The sequence below is a fragment of the Carcharodon carcharias genome, chromosome 31 (assembly GCF_017639515.1).
Source record: "Carcharodon carcharias isolate sCarCar2 chromosome 31, sCarCar2.pri, whole genome shotgun sequence".
NCBI lineage: Eukaryota > Metazoa > Chordata > Chondrichthyes > Lamniformes > Lamnidae > Carcharodon > Carcharodon carcharias.
Window position 1 is genome coordinate 20,228,253 of NC_054497.1, and position 19,099 is coordinate 20,247,351.

General features: G+C 44.1%; 1 protein-coding gene across 1 annotated transcript in view; it reads right to left on the minus strand.

Annotated features, from left to right (window-relative positions):
• dmc1 (DNA meiotic recombinase 1) overlaps positions 1-19,099 on the minus strand; it is an 81,026-nt gene that overhangs the window by 27,388 nt on the left and 34,539 nt on the right. The window contains exons 9-10 of the mRNA XM_041177897.1: positions 18,287-18,378; positions 3,927-4,000 (exon numbers count right to left, since the gene is read on the minus strand). Of these exons, the coding sequence (XP_041033831.1) occupies positions 3,927-4,000; positions 18,287-18,378 (166 nt within the window). The remainder of the gene's footprint in view (positions 1-3,926; positions 4,001-18,286; positions 18,379-19,099) is intronic.

Consider the following 19,099-nt stretch of genomic DNA (forward strand, 5'->3'; position numbering starts at 1 on the left):
GCCTATTAGAATCAGGAATGTTTTGACAAATAAGTTCAAAAGGTGCTGACAAATTTCACATGTGATAATGTAGTGGTGTTTGATAAGTTAAACATGTTTTTGATACAGTGATTAATGATAGGGATTTGTTCTTAAAATGTAGGTGGCCATTAAATTGACCAGCTTTGTGAAAGTGTTCAGATGCATTAGAGTACATTATCAATTGGATAAATTATTCTTCTGCATTCAATATTACATTAAGATTTTAACTTATCAACTGGATTCCCATGCTTTCATTTTAACACTAATTTAAAATACAGACATCTGTTGAGCCTGTGAAATTGAAAAACAGATGCCTAACTTCTTTGATTGAAGGTCAATCTGCTGAGCCTTTGAAAAAAAAAGATAGCCATCTGTTCATGCAACTCCAAATACTTTATTGTATGCTGCTCTGTAGGGTTTATTTATTCAGCTGTGCAATGGAATCTCATTATGAATACCTGTCTGAGCTCCATATCCCATTAATGGATTTAGCTCAGCAGGGATGTGTGCTTTGATTGAATGATAGTTTTATCAGCTGATAATAGGTTTTAAATGTTTTGAAGAGGTTTTGAGTGGCTGTATATGTTGATAGATTTATGAGAACTTAAAAGGAGTGAAATTTTTAAGGGGATTTTGAATGGCCGTGCTTTTGATTGACAGTTTTCTGAGCAGATAATAGGATTAAAGTGTTTTGCGGAGAGTTTTGAATGTCTGTTTATTTTGACAGATTCATGAGCATTTCAAAGGCTCCTCAGTAGGGCTCATGCATTCTGGCCATAGTGGATATCAGGTAAGTGGATTTGGAGGCTGCATGAGGACATGAAGATTGTAGCAATTATGGAAGGGGCATTGGGGTATGGAGGAGGCATGGGAGGTATGTGCGGGAGGGGGATGAGGGCTAGGACAACTAACACTCATTTACAGAACTGGACTGATGTCCCAGTGAGTGGAGACAGGCCTTCTCAACTGCTGGCCTCAGCATCTGTCTGCCTCGAGCCTACTTCAAGAGGTGGTGGGCATGAATCCAGCCCACCCTGTCCTTGTAAATTTCTTCCTTCCCTCCTTTTTCTTTCTGTGTCTCTCACTCTCTTCTTTGAGAAGCAACAAACATGGCCTTTGGTCTCCTCACTAATTCTGTGCAAAAGGGAGAAAACCACTCCCATCCCAATCTAACGGAGGGTTTTTTTTTTTCCTTTTCAGTGCCCTTCTATGCAGATGAAGGCTGTCATCGGAATATCAGGCATGAGACTTGGGGAGGGTGTAACTTGCAAAGCTTCAGTGGAGACTTCATCTTTGGTAGCGGGATCTGTGAAGATCTTTGTGGGATGACTGTCTCTGCTGTCCTTGAAGCTCTATTACACTTACGCTAATTACTAAATGCATGAGGTGAAGAGGTAAATTCACTCCAATATGACAACCGAGATGTGAGTCAAAGCCATGGTGGGGGTTGTCGACCTTTGTAGCTGTCTCAAATGTATGGGGACAGTGTGTTTTTTCTTTCTGAAGACCAAGCAAGCATTGCACCTGGCCCTTGTATGGGGACTGATGGTAGGTGGGGCCTTCCCTTCAGTGGACCCTCTTGAGGCCACTGCACAGTGATTAGTTATCTCAAATGTTCTCCCTTTTATCCTGGATAAGCTCCTCCTCCCTCATCTTTTCCAACTGGGGGAGATTAGATTGGGGATAGTGCTGATCGATTTGGCTTCAGAGAGAAAAGCCTCCAGCACCTCTTCCCCTTCCAGTGCCAAGTCTTTGTGGAGATGGCAAAGGGCATAATTGGGGTGGTCTGCATTCAAAACCAGGGGGCCTCATGTCTTCTGGATGTCAGATGGTGTGTGATGCCACATAAGGACATGGGGAACATATGAAAAGCCACCCTGCCAACCGAACTGTCAAAATAACTCCGACCGCAAAGGGTGGCTCTGCTATCCCTCCCCCCACTCCCATTACCGCATCTGAACCTTCAGGCATGCAGTTGCCACTGGTGACCAATGTCACTGTGGCCACCGACAGGCGTGCGGGAGTGTCTGCATGGAAGATGCAAAAGCAAGCACTTCATGGTGACTCCCCCAGATAAGTGCATGTGATCCCTTGTGCATCTTTGCGCCCATGCCCACTTTGATGAACATTTATATCCCGTGGCTGGGTTCAGCATGGTTGAGTGGGAACAAAGAAGTTGAGGGACCTGGCTGGGTCCCATGACTTGGATATCTCCACCTCGTATCCAGGGCTTTCACTTTCATGAGGTGGGTCCAGGATTGACTGCCTTTACATTTCTTGAACATAATTGAACATACAGAATCTCCTGGATTCTGGCAGTTGGTGTGCTTGAACCACCGCCTGGTATGGGTAGGGCTAATTCTGCCCTACATGTGGGTGGGGTCTGCTTACTTGCACTTTAACAACGTGCTTCTGGAGGATGAGCAGTTTCTGGGGCTTCTTCCATCTATTCTTGGCCGACTGGAAAAGGAAGGGTGGGGAGGAGTTCTTCCTCTCTTTTAGGCAATGGTTGGACATGGGCAAAGCTCACATCTATCTATCTTCTATCAGGAGCCTTTCCCGTGCCTTCGCCAGAGGGCGACAGGACTGGTTTACATTGGACTGGTATGGAGATCATCCTCTTTAGCTTACACTAATGACATGCTGTTCATGATCACGGATCTCGTTGATCTGGAGGCCAAGGTCACCATTCACCTAGGGCACTGGACTCCCTACAGGAGTTGACTGCTGGTCATAAGCCAACTCATGGCCGCTATGCTGTGATACCAGTTAGTCACTTTAATCACTCCCAAAGCATTCCCCTCCCCCCACCTCCCTGGCCAACAAGTTTGTGGATCAGATACAGAATAAGTTTGTCTCTACTTCTTCTGGGACAAAGGGGGACATTAGCCTCAGTGCTGAGTCTCTGGCTTAGGAAGGGTAGTCATGCATTGGTGGGCCTTCACACTCCTGGCAACTTTCTGTCCTCAGATCCTGCAGATAACCGTTCATCAAGGATTCTCCTAGATAGTCTGTGCTGACAACATTTCTTCTGCCAGCTGTTCAGTCTCAATTATGACATTGTTTATAAACCTGGAGGTCTCCTTGCATCTTTATGAGGGCTGCCTGTCTTTTATCAGGAACTGATGAGGATCTGGAACATGGTCACTTTCAGCTGGAGCCTTCCTCAGCAGGAATGGTGCCTATTCTCCAGGAGCCACTGCTTGTGTATCGACACCTCCATAAGATAGGTTTTGTGTGGCTGGCTTAGGAGAGGGCTCTGATTACCAAGCTGGCCAGAGTCAAGCACATACTGCATTGCAGAGAAGTAGGCTGGATGTTGCCAGGGGGGCTGCAAGTTCCTCAGAGTGACTTGCACTCTGAGGAACCACAATCACTGGAGCCAAGCTCACCCCACAATAGTGCAAATCCACATTCCTCAGGCAATTTTAGAATGGATAGCACCAAGGAGAGCATCATGGCACATGTCAGTAGGAGATGGAGACAGAGACAGCAGTGGGCAGTCCCCATCAGAGGGCAGATCCAGCCACACTTACCCAGCTGCAAGTGCTGAGCCTCGGGCCATATACAAAATTGTGGAGCAGCAATGGAAGATGAGTTAATAAGCCCCTCTCCAATAAACAAATAGATTATAGACCCCTTCCCCACTAAATAGCCAGATCATGGGCCCCCCTACCTAATAAATAGCAAGATGCTAGGCATTCTCCCCAATAAACAATGAGATTAAAAGGCCCAACACTATAAATAAGCAGAGAATGGACCCATCACACCATCAACAAGCAGACTAAGTGCCCACCTTCAATAACATTCCTCAAATACAAAACAGAAGTATGTGATTACAGACAATTACCAGTTCAAATCCTATTAGTTAACAAATTACAATTCAAGTTGAGTGTTGCTTATACCAGGAGTTTAAAAATTCCGCCTTCTTCATGAAATTTGGCTGCTACATAATCCAGTAATTCCATCTGGTGTTCACCTGTCAATGACACAGAAAATTACTGCAGAATTATCAATTTCCAACTTCAAAACCAAACAGTCAGCAGCTGTGTGTTTCGTTAAGTGAGATTTATTTGATTTCAAACCTGTTCTTTGAATTAAAACTTTGGAAGTTCCACAGGAATTGTACCTGACTGAAGAGTAAAATCAGGTCGAAGATAACAATTCATTGGTGAAGGAGATCACACGAGCAAAGAAATGGAACAAGTATCCTCAAATTTTTGGATTTCAGATACAATCCATTCCCTAATTTTGGTGTGTTCACCTATGCAACATACTTGAATGTTGGCACCAGTTAAATGAACAATCAAATTTACAGCCTTATTCATGTGTATTTGTTAGGAAACATAGAAACATACACAATAATGCAATTGTTAATAATTTGACAATTGCCAGTTTTTTTTTAAACCAGCATCAGTTTCTTAGAATCTCACAAAGAAAACTCAGTTTTTTTCATGGTATTTGAAGCTGTTAGCAACAAGCATTGATATTGGTCAGGAATGGGAATTGTCAGAAATAATGTGACTACCCCAATTTGAGACAAATGTTTTTGTTGAGCGGAGATCATGGTTTCTGGAAGTCACTGCTGCTGCTGTGTTAACCCAATACCTGTTTCATTAAATAAATAAGCGGCTAAATTTTAAGTAGGATATTTAAAACATTTTGTTTTTCTCAAAGGGCCTTTTGCAAAAAAGATTTTCTCTGGTGCGAATGCACAAACTGGCTTTATTTTCTTATGGAGGCAGAGGGCATGGTACTAAATGAGTACTTTGCATTGTTCTTCACTGGAGAAAAAGACGCTGTCAATGTAACAGTAAAGAAGGAAGTTGTGATATTGGATATGATCATAAGAAATAGGAGGAATGGGCCATTTGGCCCATCAAGTCTGCTCTGTCATTCAATAAGATCATGGCTGATCTGATTGTGGCCTTAACTCCACTTTCCTACCTGTTCTCCATAACCTTTTACTCCCCTTCATCAAAAATCTGTCTAACTCAGCCTTGAATACATTCAATGACCCAGCCTCTACCGCTCTCTGTAGAAGAGAATTCCAAAGACATACAGCCCTGAGAAATTCCTCCTCTTCTGTCTTAAATGGGAGACCCCTTATTTCAGACTGTGTCCCCTAGTTCTAGCTCTAGGTTTCCTCATGAGAGGAAACATCCTCTCAGCATCTACGCTGTCAAGTCCCCTCAGATTCTTACATGTTTCAATTTGATCACCTCTCATTCTTCCAGGTTCTGCTTCCTGTAAGGACTCCATCCCATTCTCTCAGTTCCTTCATCTCCATCGCATCTGTTCTGATGATGTCACTTTCCAAAATGGCACTTCTGACATGTCTTCCTTCTTCCATATCCAAGGTTTCCCACCCACAGTGGTTGACAGGGCCCTCAGCCATGTCTGACCCATCTCCCACACCTCTGTCCTCACACCTTCCTCTCCATACCAGAACCATGATAGTTTCCCCAATATCCTCACTTCTCACCCCACCAGCCTCTGCATTCAAAGGAGCATCCTCCGCCATTTCTGCCAACTCCAGCATGATACCACCACCAAACACATCTTCCCTTCACCAACCCCCCCACCCCTTGTCGGCTTTCTGTAGGGACCATTCTCTCCGGGACACCCTGGTCCACTTCTCCATCACCACCAACACCTCATCCCCCTCCCACGGCACTTTCCCATGCAATCGCAGAAGATGCAACACTTGCCCCTTTACCTCCTCCCTCCTCACCATCCAAGGGCCCAAACACTTCTTTTAGGTGAAGCAGCGCTTCATTCCACCTCCTTCAATTTGGTCTGCTGCATTTGCTACTCCCAATGTGGTCTCTTCTACATTGGGGAGACCAAACGCAGACTGGGTGACTGCTTTGCAGAACACCTTCGGTCTGTCCGCAAGCATGACCCAGACCTTCCTGTCGCTTGCCATTTCAACACTCCATCCTGCTCTCATGCCCACATGTCCTTCTTTGGCCTGCTGCAATATTCCAGTGAAGCCCAACTCAAACTGGAGGAACAGCGCCTCATCTTCCAATTAGGCACTTTACAGCCTTCTGGACTTAACATTGAGTTCAATAACTTCAGACCATGAACTCTCTCCTCCATCCTCACCCCCTTTTTTCAACATTCATTTTTTACTTTTTATTCACTTATTTTTATTTATTTTCATTTTTATTCATTGTTTTATCCTATTTTCGATCTTTTGGGATGATATGGCACGAAAACCCACCATCACGGCCAGCGGGTAAAACGTAGTTTTAGCCGCCCGCTACCAGCATTTAGTGCAAATCTGGGATGACTCCGCCATTGAGTTAAGTAGCTTATATGCATTTAAGTGGGGAGCTGGATAAGCATCTGAGAGAGAAAATAGACGAAAATGCTGATAGTGTTAAAGCGGAGTGGAAGTAGGCTCAGTGGAATATAACTATAAACATGAACCAGTTGACCAAAATGTCTTGTTTCTGTGGTGTATGTTATACGTAATAATATGTAATTGTGTAGTTAATGGAAGCCCACAGAATTACGAAGTGGCAGTATGGATATGTAATTGTGTTAGGGACTGGTAGTGCATGGATGTTTTTCAGGCTAATTATAGTGGTCTTCACCAAGGATAAGTTTTAGGCCAGTTACTCTTTTCATTTTTTATAAAAGACCTGGATCAGGTCTGGGGAACAGCATCATAAGCTTTGCAGGTTATATGAAATTTGGCAAATTAGTAGATAGAGTTCATGATAATTATAAGCTTCAGGATGACAAAGAGAGGGTGGTGAAATGGGCAGAAGCATGACAGACAGACTTCAATGTGGAGAAGTGTGAAGTGATGCACTTTGGGAGACTTAATATGGAAAGACAATATACAACAAATGAAATAAAAAACAGAAAGTGCTGGGGGTACTCAGCAGGTCTGGAAGCATCTGTAGAGAAACATTTTGAGTCAAATATGACTCTTCTTCAGAACTCCATACAATAAATGATACGATTTCGAAAATGTAGATAAGCAGATGCACAAATTCTTAAAGTTGGGAGGGCAAGTTGATAAAGTGGTTAAAAAAAGCAAATTAATAGAATATAAAAGCAAAGAGATCATTCTGCAATTTTAGAAATGACAGGTTAAGTCTCAGATTATTGTGGACAATCCTGGGCACCACATTTCAGACAAAGATAAAGGCCATAGAAAGGGTCCAGAGGAGGTTTACTGGGATTTCATCGGGGATGAGGAACATCGATTATGACAACAGGTTGGAAAAGTTAGGACTGTTCTCCTTAGAACAGAAAAAGTTTAAGAGGTAACTAATAGAAGTTTTCAAGATGTTTTGAGGTTTTTTATAGAGTAGATGGGGGGGGGGTGGTGTCAAGAACAAAGGTCATAGGTGCAACATTTTTGGCAAAGATCTAGAGGGGCGATGAGGTGTAATTTTTCCACTCAAAGAATGGTCAGGATCTGGAACATGCTGCCTGAAGAGGAGGTGGAAACTGATTTCTTAAATAATTTTAAAAGTGAATTGATAGATGTGTGAGATTGAGGGTTATGGATGTACAAGGGGGATGTGGAACCAAGCATGATTGTTCTTTCAGAGCCGACACAGTAACAACAGGCTGAATGGCCTTCTTCTGTGTTGCAAGTTTCTATGATTTTATGAAGTGGTCTGCACTGTCCAAAAGCAAATTATCTATGGGAAACAGGAATAATGATCAATGAGGATTGAAATGGACTGGAGGCCATTGGTGCACGGGGCCTGTTCCTTCTAGTTGTAGTTTTGCGAATTTCAGCTTTTTTTAAAAATGGAGCATGTAATAGCTTTTATTTTTTTCTATTGGGCATACTTTTTGGTAAGGTCTAAAGAGCAATAAAGGTTTGATATTAATAATCCATTTGTTAAAATCTTCAGCAGTAATGTTTGTTAGACATTCCCAATTGTTACTGTAACAAGTGTTAATCCATAGAAGTGTCGATTTTAACAGTGTCTGTTAAAAGTGGACAGAGCAGTGTCCTGCAAATAGCCTCCTCTATTCTCCTCCACTCTTTCTGCCAACATCAGTTTCTAGCCTGGTGTTATTTATATTTTTCACTCAACTAGACTGTGCACAACCTCAGCACAGTTCTTTGTGACCTCAAATTTAACTTCAAGCCACCAGTGTACATCTATCTATATTGCACCTCTTTTTTTGCTAATAACATTACCAAGGGTTTAATTTCTTCCACACCCTCCTTCCTGGCATCCCCCCACCCCCCACCCACTACAGACTCCAGCAGGTCTAAAATGTGGCTACCCTCAACATGTTTTGCATTAAGTTCCATTTGCTCCCTGCTGGCTGACCTACATTATTAGCTCCTATCCACAAAATTGTTGAGTTAAAATTCTTATCCTCAAGTTCCTCCAGGTGTCTCCCAAATCTACCTCTGCAACCTTCTCCAGGTATGCATTCCCTCCTATTCCCTGACTCTGGTCTTCTCTGTCTCTCTCTCTCTCTACACCACCAGCAAGGCAAAATCTCCACTGTCTTGGCCCTATTCTCTCACTTAAACCCCCACTACCTTTACTCTTCTCACCACAATTTTACAAGTCAATAAACCAATTTAATGCCTCACAAAGGCTCGTGTTTGTTCTTTCTTTCCCTGTGAAGTATGCTGACACTAATTATATATTAAAGGAATGATGCAAGTTGTTGCTTAAAAACAAACGTTTGAAATATACAGCAGGTTGGTCAGCTTCTAAAAGATTAAAAGACATTAACATTTGGGTGTGACTACATCAAAATTCAGCTTTAAAATTTGTTTTGATCCTGCTTAATCCTTAATCTCCTAATTTATTTTTTTTTTTTTGAAAGACATTATTACAGTAGGTTCCAAAGTGCCAGAACACATCCTGAACAAAGTTTGGAAAATCCAAATATTCCTGACAAGAATGATCTAGACCTCACTTGAAAATAAATGTCATGCTGTTAGTGCTCATATCTCCTTCAGCAATTTCCAAATCTACCACTTCAACAAACTACACAATTATGTACAACAGTTTATCCCCTGCCATAAAAATGATGGAAATTGGATATACCTGAATTATAACAAGCCCATATTTTCAATCATCTCCTTTGTTTGAATAACAGGCCTTTAGAATATGAGAAAATCTGTTGAGCAATGCATGGCCTTAAAAGAAGAGATAGTTTGGGAAGAGACTAAACGCATTCCTACGACTGGGAACGGAAAGCTAGAGCTCTCTGAATGACTAAAGATACAGAGCTTAAAATGGTTTATGATAAATGTCACATTCATTATGCAGTAGATAACCAAACAGAATGCAGAAAGTGCAGAGAAGAGAAGAAGAAAAAAATGAGGGGTAATGAGAGAGTATGAGAAAAGATTAATGGGTAACATTAAATACTAAAGTATTTTATAAACATGTAAAGAATAAAAGGATAATTAAGGGTGGGGCTGATTAGGTACCAAAAAGGATCATCTTGTGGAGGCAGAGGGTGCAGTTGAGGTATTAAAGAAGATGCTGCCAATGTCAAATTGAAGCAGAAAGGCTTAGAAGATAGGATAGAAATAGCTAAAAGAGGAGATGCTTAAATGCCTGGGAGTGCTCAAAGTAGAAAAATCACCGAGTCTCTGTGGGATGTATCCTAGGCTTCTGGTGGAAGTTAGGATCAAGAGAATGGAGGCTCTGATCACAATTTTCCAATCCTCCTTAGATATGGGAATGGTGCAAGAGGACTGGAGAGCCCAGATTTTCAGCATGACGGAAAGGCTCTCTGTTGTGGCGAAAATGGCGGATGAGCCCTGAAATCCTCAGTCCCGCCCCCAAACAATATTTATGCAGGAGTGGGACTGGGGTTCGTGCGTGCATGGTTTACAGAGGCACCTAGCCATTTGAAACGTCAGCAGCTGCCTCCACTGAAGTGAGATTCTGGTGTGCCAGAAGTGAGAAATCTGATGTAAATAACACGTAAGAGCTGGTCTGGACTTGCTGGATTTATTTGGATAGGCAGGGTACATTTTTGAAGAGGTAAGGGTTCACCTCTTTGAAATTGTTGAAAGTAAACATGATTATGTGTAAAAAGTGCATAAACTCATTGGAATTGCTAAAGCTGGCAAAAAACTGACCAACTGTTAAAGAACTATCAACTGTCAAAGAACTGTCAAACTCATTGGAACTCTCAAAGCTGTCAATGGATTTAACCATACTGGTCTTTAAATTATAAAAAAACACAGGGCAGGAGTTTCCCTTGTTGGATGGGCAGGCCTGGGATCAGCCTCAAAACAGACCACTGCTCGCAATTGGGCTCTGACCATGATTTCAAGCTGCTGGGCCAATTAAGGCCTGCCCAGCATGAAACGTGGCTCTGCACTGGCTGGGGGGGGGGGGGGGGGGGGGGGGGGGTGGGGGCGCGCCGCCTGTTGGCTGCCAGACTCAATGGTGACTCAGTGGCTGGATTAAAAGTGGCCCAGGCAGCCTCGGAAGGCGGTCACAGAGAATGTCCCCTGAACCTTCGCGATGGACCCGAGTGTGGCCGGATACGGCAGGTTAGAGGGCAGATCGTGTGGGCACTCGGCCCCCTGCTTTTCTGATGAATGCCTTGCCACCTTCCTGGGGGAGGTGGCAGCCAGGAGGGACACCCTTGTCCCCAGGGATGGGAGGAGGCCACCACACTTCACCAATAGGGCATGGAAGGAAGTGGCAGCAATGGTGAGCAGCCATAATGTGGTGCAGCGTACATGGGTGCAGTGCCGTACACACTTCAATGATCTGCTGCGCTCAGGAAGGATGAGTACCATGTTGGCGTGGGTCAGTGTGCAGATGTGTAAAGGTCTGGCCACCCCCCTCAGGAATGCTACAGTCTGAGTGCCAGCTGAAAATCACAGTGGAGCTGGCCAAGGAGGTGAGCCCTGGCTGCCTGGAATGAGTGTCTTGTGTCTCGAGGGCCACGGCTTGGAAGTGCCCTGCAAGGTGCTCCTCAGCTGGGCTTGGCCAGGCTGCAATGGCACTGCAGGTAGAGTGAACTAATCAAAGCTCCTTTGTTGTTTCAGGAGAAGACAGCCCACAACAAAATAGTAAGGCCCCACTAGACTCCTAATCCTCTCAAGATATAAGCAAGATGCCCTGGAGCTCGAGAGCCAACACGCACCACGTGCAACTGGGTGCGGAGAGGCAGGGGATGCCAAACAAAGGTAAGAGAGCAGTACATAAAGGTGAAACTTTCAGCTTGTGCAACCATTCTAGTGTAGTCTCTTCATTGATGTGAGCCTCGAACCTGGAGTCCCCATTGATCGTTGGAAGACGATGGCTCCGTGATGCAGATTTCCATTGTCTCACTAGGGTCCCTGGCATGCATAGTGACAGTGTGATGACTTTAACTAATGATATGTCCTTGTTCTCCCTTTTAGGTTCGCCAACAGGCATTCGCTCTCCAGACCCTGAAGGGCCACCCTGACACTGGAGAACCACTGGCGTCATTTGCATCTGCATCACACCTGCTTTCTGAAGCAGGCACCAGCGCAGATACTGGCACCTCGGTGGTCAGTGTCAGTGTGGGAGATGGATGACGCACCCAGTATTCCAGCTAGGTGCCCATCCATCAATGGTATGCAGGGAGGTCCAGAGTGACCTCATGTTGGCACACAAGCTCCCTGTTGTCTCTGTAGGCTCCTCGCAGGGCACTCTGGATGACGGCAGCAGCTCCTCCACCTCTCTGCCAGTGACCATGGCATCTGGTGAGGCTGCAGCGACTGGGGAGATGCCAGCCATGGCACTGGCTGCTTCCTCCCAGGGGGGGCCAGCACAGGCTCCACTAGCCATAGGACGACCGCTAAGGTCATCTTCAAAATTTTGGAAGACTTTGATAGAGTAGACCCAGAGCAAGTAGCAGGGATTTTCTCGGAAGGGAATAAGTCCCAATGCAGGGATCATATGCGCATCCCAAGGTCACATGGGCTGGTAGTAAGAGACCAGTGGAAATCTTCCTGGCAGCCGCTTAATTGGCTACAGCCGGGCCTGCGATCCAATTAAGGATGGCAAGCTGACTCTCCACAGTGCAGATTCAATCAGAGGGTCAGCAGCTCTGCAGCCTTGGCAGCACCACTAAGAGAGATGGTAGCTGTAAAAGTTGCAAGGAAAATGCGAGTAAGTTGCAGGAACTTAGAAAACTTTTTCTTTACTGAGCCCAGGCAGGCAGCCAGGCTCCAGTGATTGCAGCAGGGACAGTCTTTGCTGCTGGGGGCCCTCTCCTTGAGCCATGGGACCTCCAGATTCATTCCTTCACCCTTACCCTAGGGGAGCTGTTCCTTTAATTGGTTAACTTGGCTGTCCACCTCTGGTTTGCAAGTGGTCAAGCTGCTGGTAAAATGGCCTGGTGGCAGGACTGGCCTGGTGCCCTCCCAAAACATCTCCCCTGCCCTCCCTGCCTCTTTTCTGCCTCCCAGGGGCCAGTAAAATCTTGCCCAATGTGAGGAAGAGCAAAACTAAAAGCCATTTGGTCACTAAGAAATCAAATAGGGAATTTAGAAGAAACGTCTTTACACAGGAAGTGGAGAGGAGAATGTGCAACTCACTACCACAGGGAGTGGTTGAAGCAAATAATTTAAAGGAAAACTTGACAAGCATTGATGCATTTAAGTTGACACTAGATAAGCATTAGAGAGAGAAGGGAATGGAATTATGCTGATAAAACTGGATAAGGACAAATGAGAAGAGGCTTGAGTATAGCATAAATGTTGGCATTGATTGGTTGGGCTAAATGACCTTACTCTGTTCTCCATATTCCATATAATAAATGTAAGAGTATTTGAAAGATACAGATAAGCAAATCAAGGAATTTGTAAATGGTGACATCCTGAGCAATTTCTTTGTGTCGAGGTTCATGGAAGAAGTTGCAAATTGGCCTGAAAATCAAGGTTGAATTTTGTGAAATAAAATTTTAAGGGCAACGGTTAACTATTGATAAGGAAGTAAGAGAAACACTGAAAGCAATGCAAAAGGGGTAAGTATGATAATCTCCAGGGTACTTAAGGAAAAGGCCCTCATAACTGGTTACATTCTGTTAAGAATCATTGGAATTGAGAATTATACCAAAGGATTGAAGGGAATGAAGCATAACATAGGACCTAAGGGCATTGCTGGTCATTATGGACAGTGTGCTTGACACCAGCTGTGAGTAGACTGCTGAAGGTTATCTTGAAGAATGATTTTATCCTCAATATAGCCATGCTACCAAGGCTATATTTATTGCCCATCCCAGCTTGTTCTGAAAAGATAGTGGTGGCTGACTTCTTCAATTACTGATCACAATTACTTTAAAATCAGATGGACACTACAGAAGAAAAATCAAATCAGGAGTAATCCTGGAAAGAAAGTTAATAGTTGGCCATGGCTTTCCAGTTTCTTTACTAAGCTCAGCATGGGCACTGAACAGGCCACTACACCTGGAAGATGAGAATCTTTGAGGTATTAGAACGGTGCCATTATTTTAACAGTTCAACATGAGAGCATGTAACTCATACCTATACAAACACCACATCTACAGGTGAATTGTCATCACTAAAAGGATTATCTTTAAAGATTTCCAAACACCATTAATTATTTTACAACAAATCCTCAGCTGATGTAAACAAAAAGATGAAGAAAAATCAATGGGAAGAAAGCCTTGGATCGAGCAGCCTGTGAAACAGGCATGGTGTAAGGTGTGCAGTGCTTTTTGCACTTCGTTCCTGCTCTGTACTTCAGCTACCTGATAACATGTAAAACTCATCTAATGAGCAGTATTTGGATTTGTATGAGCATTTAATGCTATTTGGAGCGATTAGATGATTTTGTTTTTAAGAATGTGCCATGTGCCATTAAAGCTAGCAAACTTTATGAAAGGTCTCAGCTTGACAAGCATCCCCTCCTGAAAATGTGATATCACAGTTAAGCTGCCTGGTTGGGAGATAGGAGGCAAAGAAAAGGGAGAATATTCTTTAACTGTCAGGATGTGACAACTTCACCAGGAATTGTACTGGGATAGAAACAGAAAATAGTGGAAATACTCAGCAAGTCTTGCAGCATCTTTGGAAAGTTAAACAGAATTAATGGACATGTGTGGGCTTCAGCAGCCTAACTTTGGGATGAAATGGGGGTCCCAAACCTGCACTTGCCAGCCAAGGGACCAACACAGCAATTTTATCAGAGGCGGCCTTCTAGTTGGCCAGCTCTGGGTTTGTCATCCAGTTAAGTATGATGGGCAGGGTCCCCAGATGCTGTCTGCTCAATTGGAGGGCAGGCAACTTTAGAGCTTTGGCAGTCCCACTGGGAGAGTCCCACTACTCAGCCAATCTTTGTGTCATCTGCAAATTTCCCAATTGTGCCCGCCACATTCACGTCCAAATTGTTAATATATAACACAAACAGCAAGGGTTCCAACACTGAGCCCTGTGGAACACAATTTGAGAAAACTTTCCATTCGCAAGGGCATCCATCGACCATTATCCTTTGTTTCCTGTTACAAAGCCAACCTTTTATCCAGTTTGCCACATTACCCTGAATCCCATGGGCTTTTACTTTCCTGACCAATCTGCCATGTGGGACCTTGTCAAATGCCTTGCTAAAATCCACGTACACAACATCCACTGCACTACCTTCATCAACCCTTCTTGTCACTTCCTCAAAGAATTCAATCAAATTTGTGCAGCAAGACCTTCCTTTAACAAATCCATGCTGACCATCCCTGACTAGTCCATGCCTTTCCACATGACAGTTAATCCTATCTCTCAGGATTGATTCTATTAATTTTCTCACCACTGATGTAAGACTAACTGGCCTATAATTGTTTGGCATTTCCTTTGATCCCTTTTGAAACAATGGAACTATGTTTGCATTTCTCCAGTCCTCTGGTACCTCCTCTGTATCTAGTGAAGTTTGGAAAATCATCCTCAGAGCATCTGCTATCTCCTCCCTAACTTCCTTCAGCAGCCTTGGAAACAATCCATCTGGCCCTGGTGGCTTATCCACTTTCAAGGATTTCAACACTTCGAGTACTTCCTCTCTCTTTATGACTATCCTGTCCAATATCTCACAGTGTTCCTCCTGGACTATGATATCTACATCCTCCCTTTCCTTGGTAAATACGGAGACAAAATATTCATTCAAAACCCCTCCCACAGCCTCTGCACCTACATACAAGTTTTCATCTTCATCTCTGATAGGTCCCACTTTTTCCTTAACCAACCTTTTAGCATTAATGTATTGGTGAAACATTTTTGGGTTATCTTTAAATTTACTTGCTAATCTTTCTTCATGCCCTCTCTTTGATTTCCTTATTTCCTTTTTTACTTCGTCTCAGCACTTCCTATATTCAACTAGGCTATCGGCAGTGCTTAGTTCTTTGTGCCTATCGTACGCTTTCTTGTTCTGTTTGATCTTCCCCTGTATTCCTCTAGACAACCAGGGGGGTCTAGATTTGGCAGTACCACTCTTATTTTTGTAGGGGACGTGTCTACTTTGTACAATTAGGATCTCGCTTTTTAGTGCTTCCCACTGGTTTTCCACTGTTTTATCCTCCAGCAGTGCTGTCCAGTCCACTTCAGCCTAGTCCCTTCTTGTTTCTGCAAAATATGCCTTCCCCCAGTTCAAGACTTTTACTCCTTCCAGCACTCTTGCGGCTTTCTTCAATGATATCATTGAAAAATACCACTTGGGTGCTGAATGCCCCAGAGAATGCACCAGTAAGTCTGCACAATGCTGCTTATATGAATGAATTTACCCCCTCTAGTGTCTCTGCCTTTATTCTATCAACTTTAGGTTCTGTCCAAAGGTGTAAAACAGTGGTTTACACTTTGCTCTGAAGATTTCTTCCGAACATCAAATCCATTACCAAATTCCACGTCTGAATATCTCCCTACTGTTGCCTCATCCATTTGCTCCACCTTAATGGTACTTGTTGCTTCACCAGATGCTCCCTTCAGACCTGATTCCCCTGAAATTGATATATCTGGGCTAGTGCTCGCAGATCCTGGAGTGCTTGTGTGATGGGCCTGATGCCAATCATCTCTGGTGCCACCTTCAGAGGCACTTTACAAAGCAAAGGGAATATTTGTTAGAATAGGGTATATAGCCAATCACTGTGCACACATTAGCAAATCCAATAGGATTCTTTAATGTAGACAGGGATATGTGTTGTAAAAGCAGAAAATGCTGAAAATACTCAGCAGGTCAGGCAGCATCTATGAAGAGAGAAACAGAATTAATGTGCGGAATTGTCCCAGAATTGCACGAAGACGTTTTACCGGCTGGCCACAGTGGCAGGTTTTCGCACCTTCTCATCCACTTTCCGCCTCACTAATTATGCAGCCATAGACAACATGCCATCTCACTGACGCACGGCCTCTGAATCGCTCACCATACTGTTACCTCACCGTTTCCTTACTCCGGGTGCCATATCTAAATTGCAGCCACGCACACAGTTCTCAATGCTTGCAGCCCACGACTGCTCCAGTAAAGACATGACCCTGAAAGCCAAGAAGAAATCAGTTGACCAGTCACTGGAATATTTTTTGGAGGTCCGCCATGATGTCCTCTGGTCCGCTCTGGCCGTAGGGGGTCCAGCAATCTCACCAGTCCGGCGTAGGAGGCGGTGGCAGTGGTGATCAGTGCCAATGCTGCACAGAAGAGGTTGGCCATCCAGTGCAGTAGACGATGAACGATCTCATCCATGTCACCAGGGTAAGGCAACCATCTCATCACTCTAAACTCACCCACTCACAAGCCGATCACACATTCACTGGCACCTTCTTACTGCCAGCTCAAGGGACATCACCACTCACTCGCTCACACGCAGCCTCACATCTCCATCTAGCCTCATCTCCTCACCATCTTGAGGTCACTTGCACAAATCAACAAGTGCCCACAAACACAGCCTGGGATACCCCCTTTCCCCAGTACAGCCTTCTCCCTACAGCCTCTTCCCTTGCCTGGGGCCACTTCACTAAGCAAGCCCTAGCCCGGCAGTCATTGAAAAGTCACCCCCACCTTCCGGCTGGTCTGGTGGGTAGAGACCTGCCCAAGAGTCCCACTAAAAGTGATGTGGTGCTGCCTGTGAAGCCTGGCGCTAATGACCGCAAGTGTTGCCCAAAGCAAGGTAGGCAAACAGACCACGAAGTTCCGCGCGAAGTGCACCTCACCAGGATGATCTAGCAAGGGGAGATGATTCCAGCGAGCAGGGCTTATGAGATGCTAACATGTTGAGGTTAGGTTCCCATCGTGCGGCGGCAGCAAACGCAGCCTGCCATTGACGGGTGGAATGGACGATCGCAAACTGGTTTCATGACAGCGTAAAACTGATGTTTGACCGTCTTGCCATATTGTCTGCTCACACCGCCCACTGCCAACGGGAGCAGAAAATTCCACCCGGTGTTTCCACAGGTCGATGACCCTTGGTCAGATTTCAATGCAGGAATCGCCTGGAAATGTGACATTTGCAGATCCTGGAGTGACACTCCCAAACTGGTATTCAGCATTGACTATTTAAAGGAGTGCAATCCCAAGATAAAAGCAAAATACTGTGGATGCTGGAAGTCTGAAATAAAATCAGAAAATGCTGGAAAAACTCAGGTCTGGCAGCATCTGTGGAGAGAGAAACAAGGTTAAGCTTCGAGTCCGTATGACTCTTCTTCAGAGCTCTGAGGTAGGGGGGATCTGTTCAAAATAGGTAGGTTGCAACTGAACAGAGTTGGGAGCAATATCCTCACAGGCAGGTCAACCACTGCAGTGGGGGATGATATAAACTAATTCAGCAGAAGGTTAGTTACCAATGTATTGTATTAAAAAGTAGAAACAGGTACACAGATGAGTGAGACAATTAGAGTTCAAAATAATACAGGATTTGTAGTTCATGTATGTAAATGCAAGAAGTGGGATTAATAAGGTTGGTGGGCTGCAAGTGGAACTATGCATATGGGAATTCAGTGTAGTGACGATCATAGACCTGGCTCAAATATAAGGATAATTGGATTCTTAATATTCCTGGGAAGAAGGTATTTAGGAAAGATAGGGAAGGGAAAAAAGGAAGACAGGTAGCAATTTTGTTGAAGGAAATGTTACACTTCTTCACACCCTACACCTTGTAAGGATTCCATTCTCCCAGTTCCTCTGTCTCCGTTGCAACCATTCCGATGATGCAACAAAAGGAGACCGACATGGGACATCAATTAAAGCTTTTGTATCTTAAAACAATATTACTTAGCTCAAAAACATTCCACACTTCTCATTGCTGCAGAAATGTTTCTATGCATTCTTACTGGTATAAGCACGTGCATACAGCACATTATCTAGCACTGCGTCTGGATCCACTTGGAAGCGATCAGCAATCCCTCGCAGTCTATCCGGACGGCTATAGGAGGTTAAGGATTCTGGATTTATTTAACTGGATATCTAGAGGGTATCACACAGATACATCAACTACATAGGCTGGAATTTTCCAGCCCCCGTCTCCCCCACCTCGCAACGCGGCAGAGCCAATAAGCCATTGAAGCCTCCGTTCACATCGGCGGGACTGGAAGATCCTGCCAAAGGAGCTTGAAAATTCCGGCCATAGATTTTATGAGCTCTAATCATTTAAGTAATGATAATATACAGATACACAAACATTGATACTATAAAAACAAACACTCAATACAATGAGGTATTGTATAAGCACTATTTTTGGTATTTCACAGACACACAGTGACAACACAGGATCTCTGTTGCATATTACACAATCACAATAGTCTAGAATTATCCACTTGGGTGAAATCCTGGGCATAATATGTTACCCAGCTGTCTGAGGTAGACACTTTAATTTCTGTTGTCAACCTAATTTAAATATTAGAAGTGAGATTCAGGTATCAGGGATATCGCTGATTCAGAGCTTGCCTGGTGTGGGCAAGAATTAATATGCTGCTGCAGGATTAAAGGGCCTTCAGCAGTTTAAAGCAACAAGCAATCAGACAAATGAACTGGGGGCTGAGTGAAAGAGATCATTACAAATAAACTAACTCAGCAGGAGTATGGGAACCAGGAGAGAATATTAGAAACTAATACCAGGGTGCATGGAATGCTGGGAGAGGCAGATA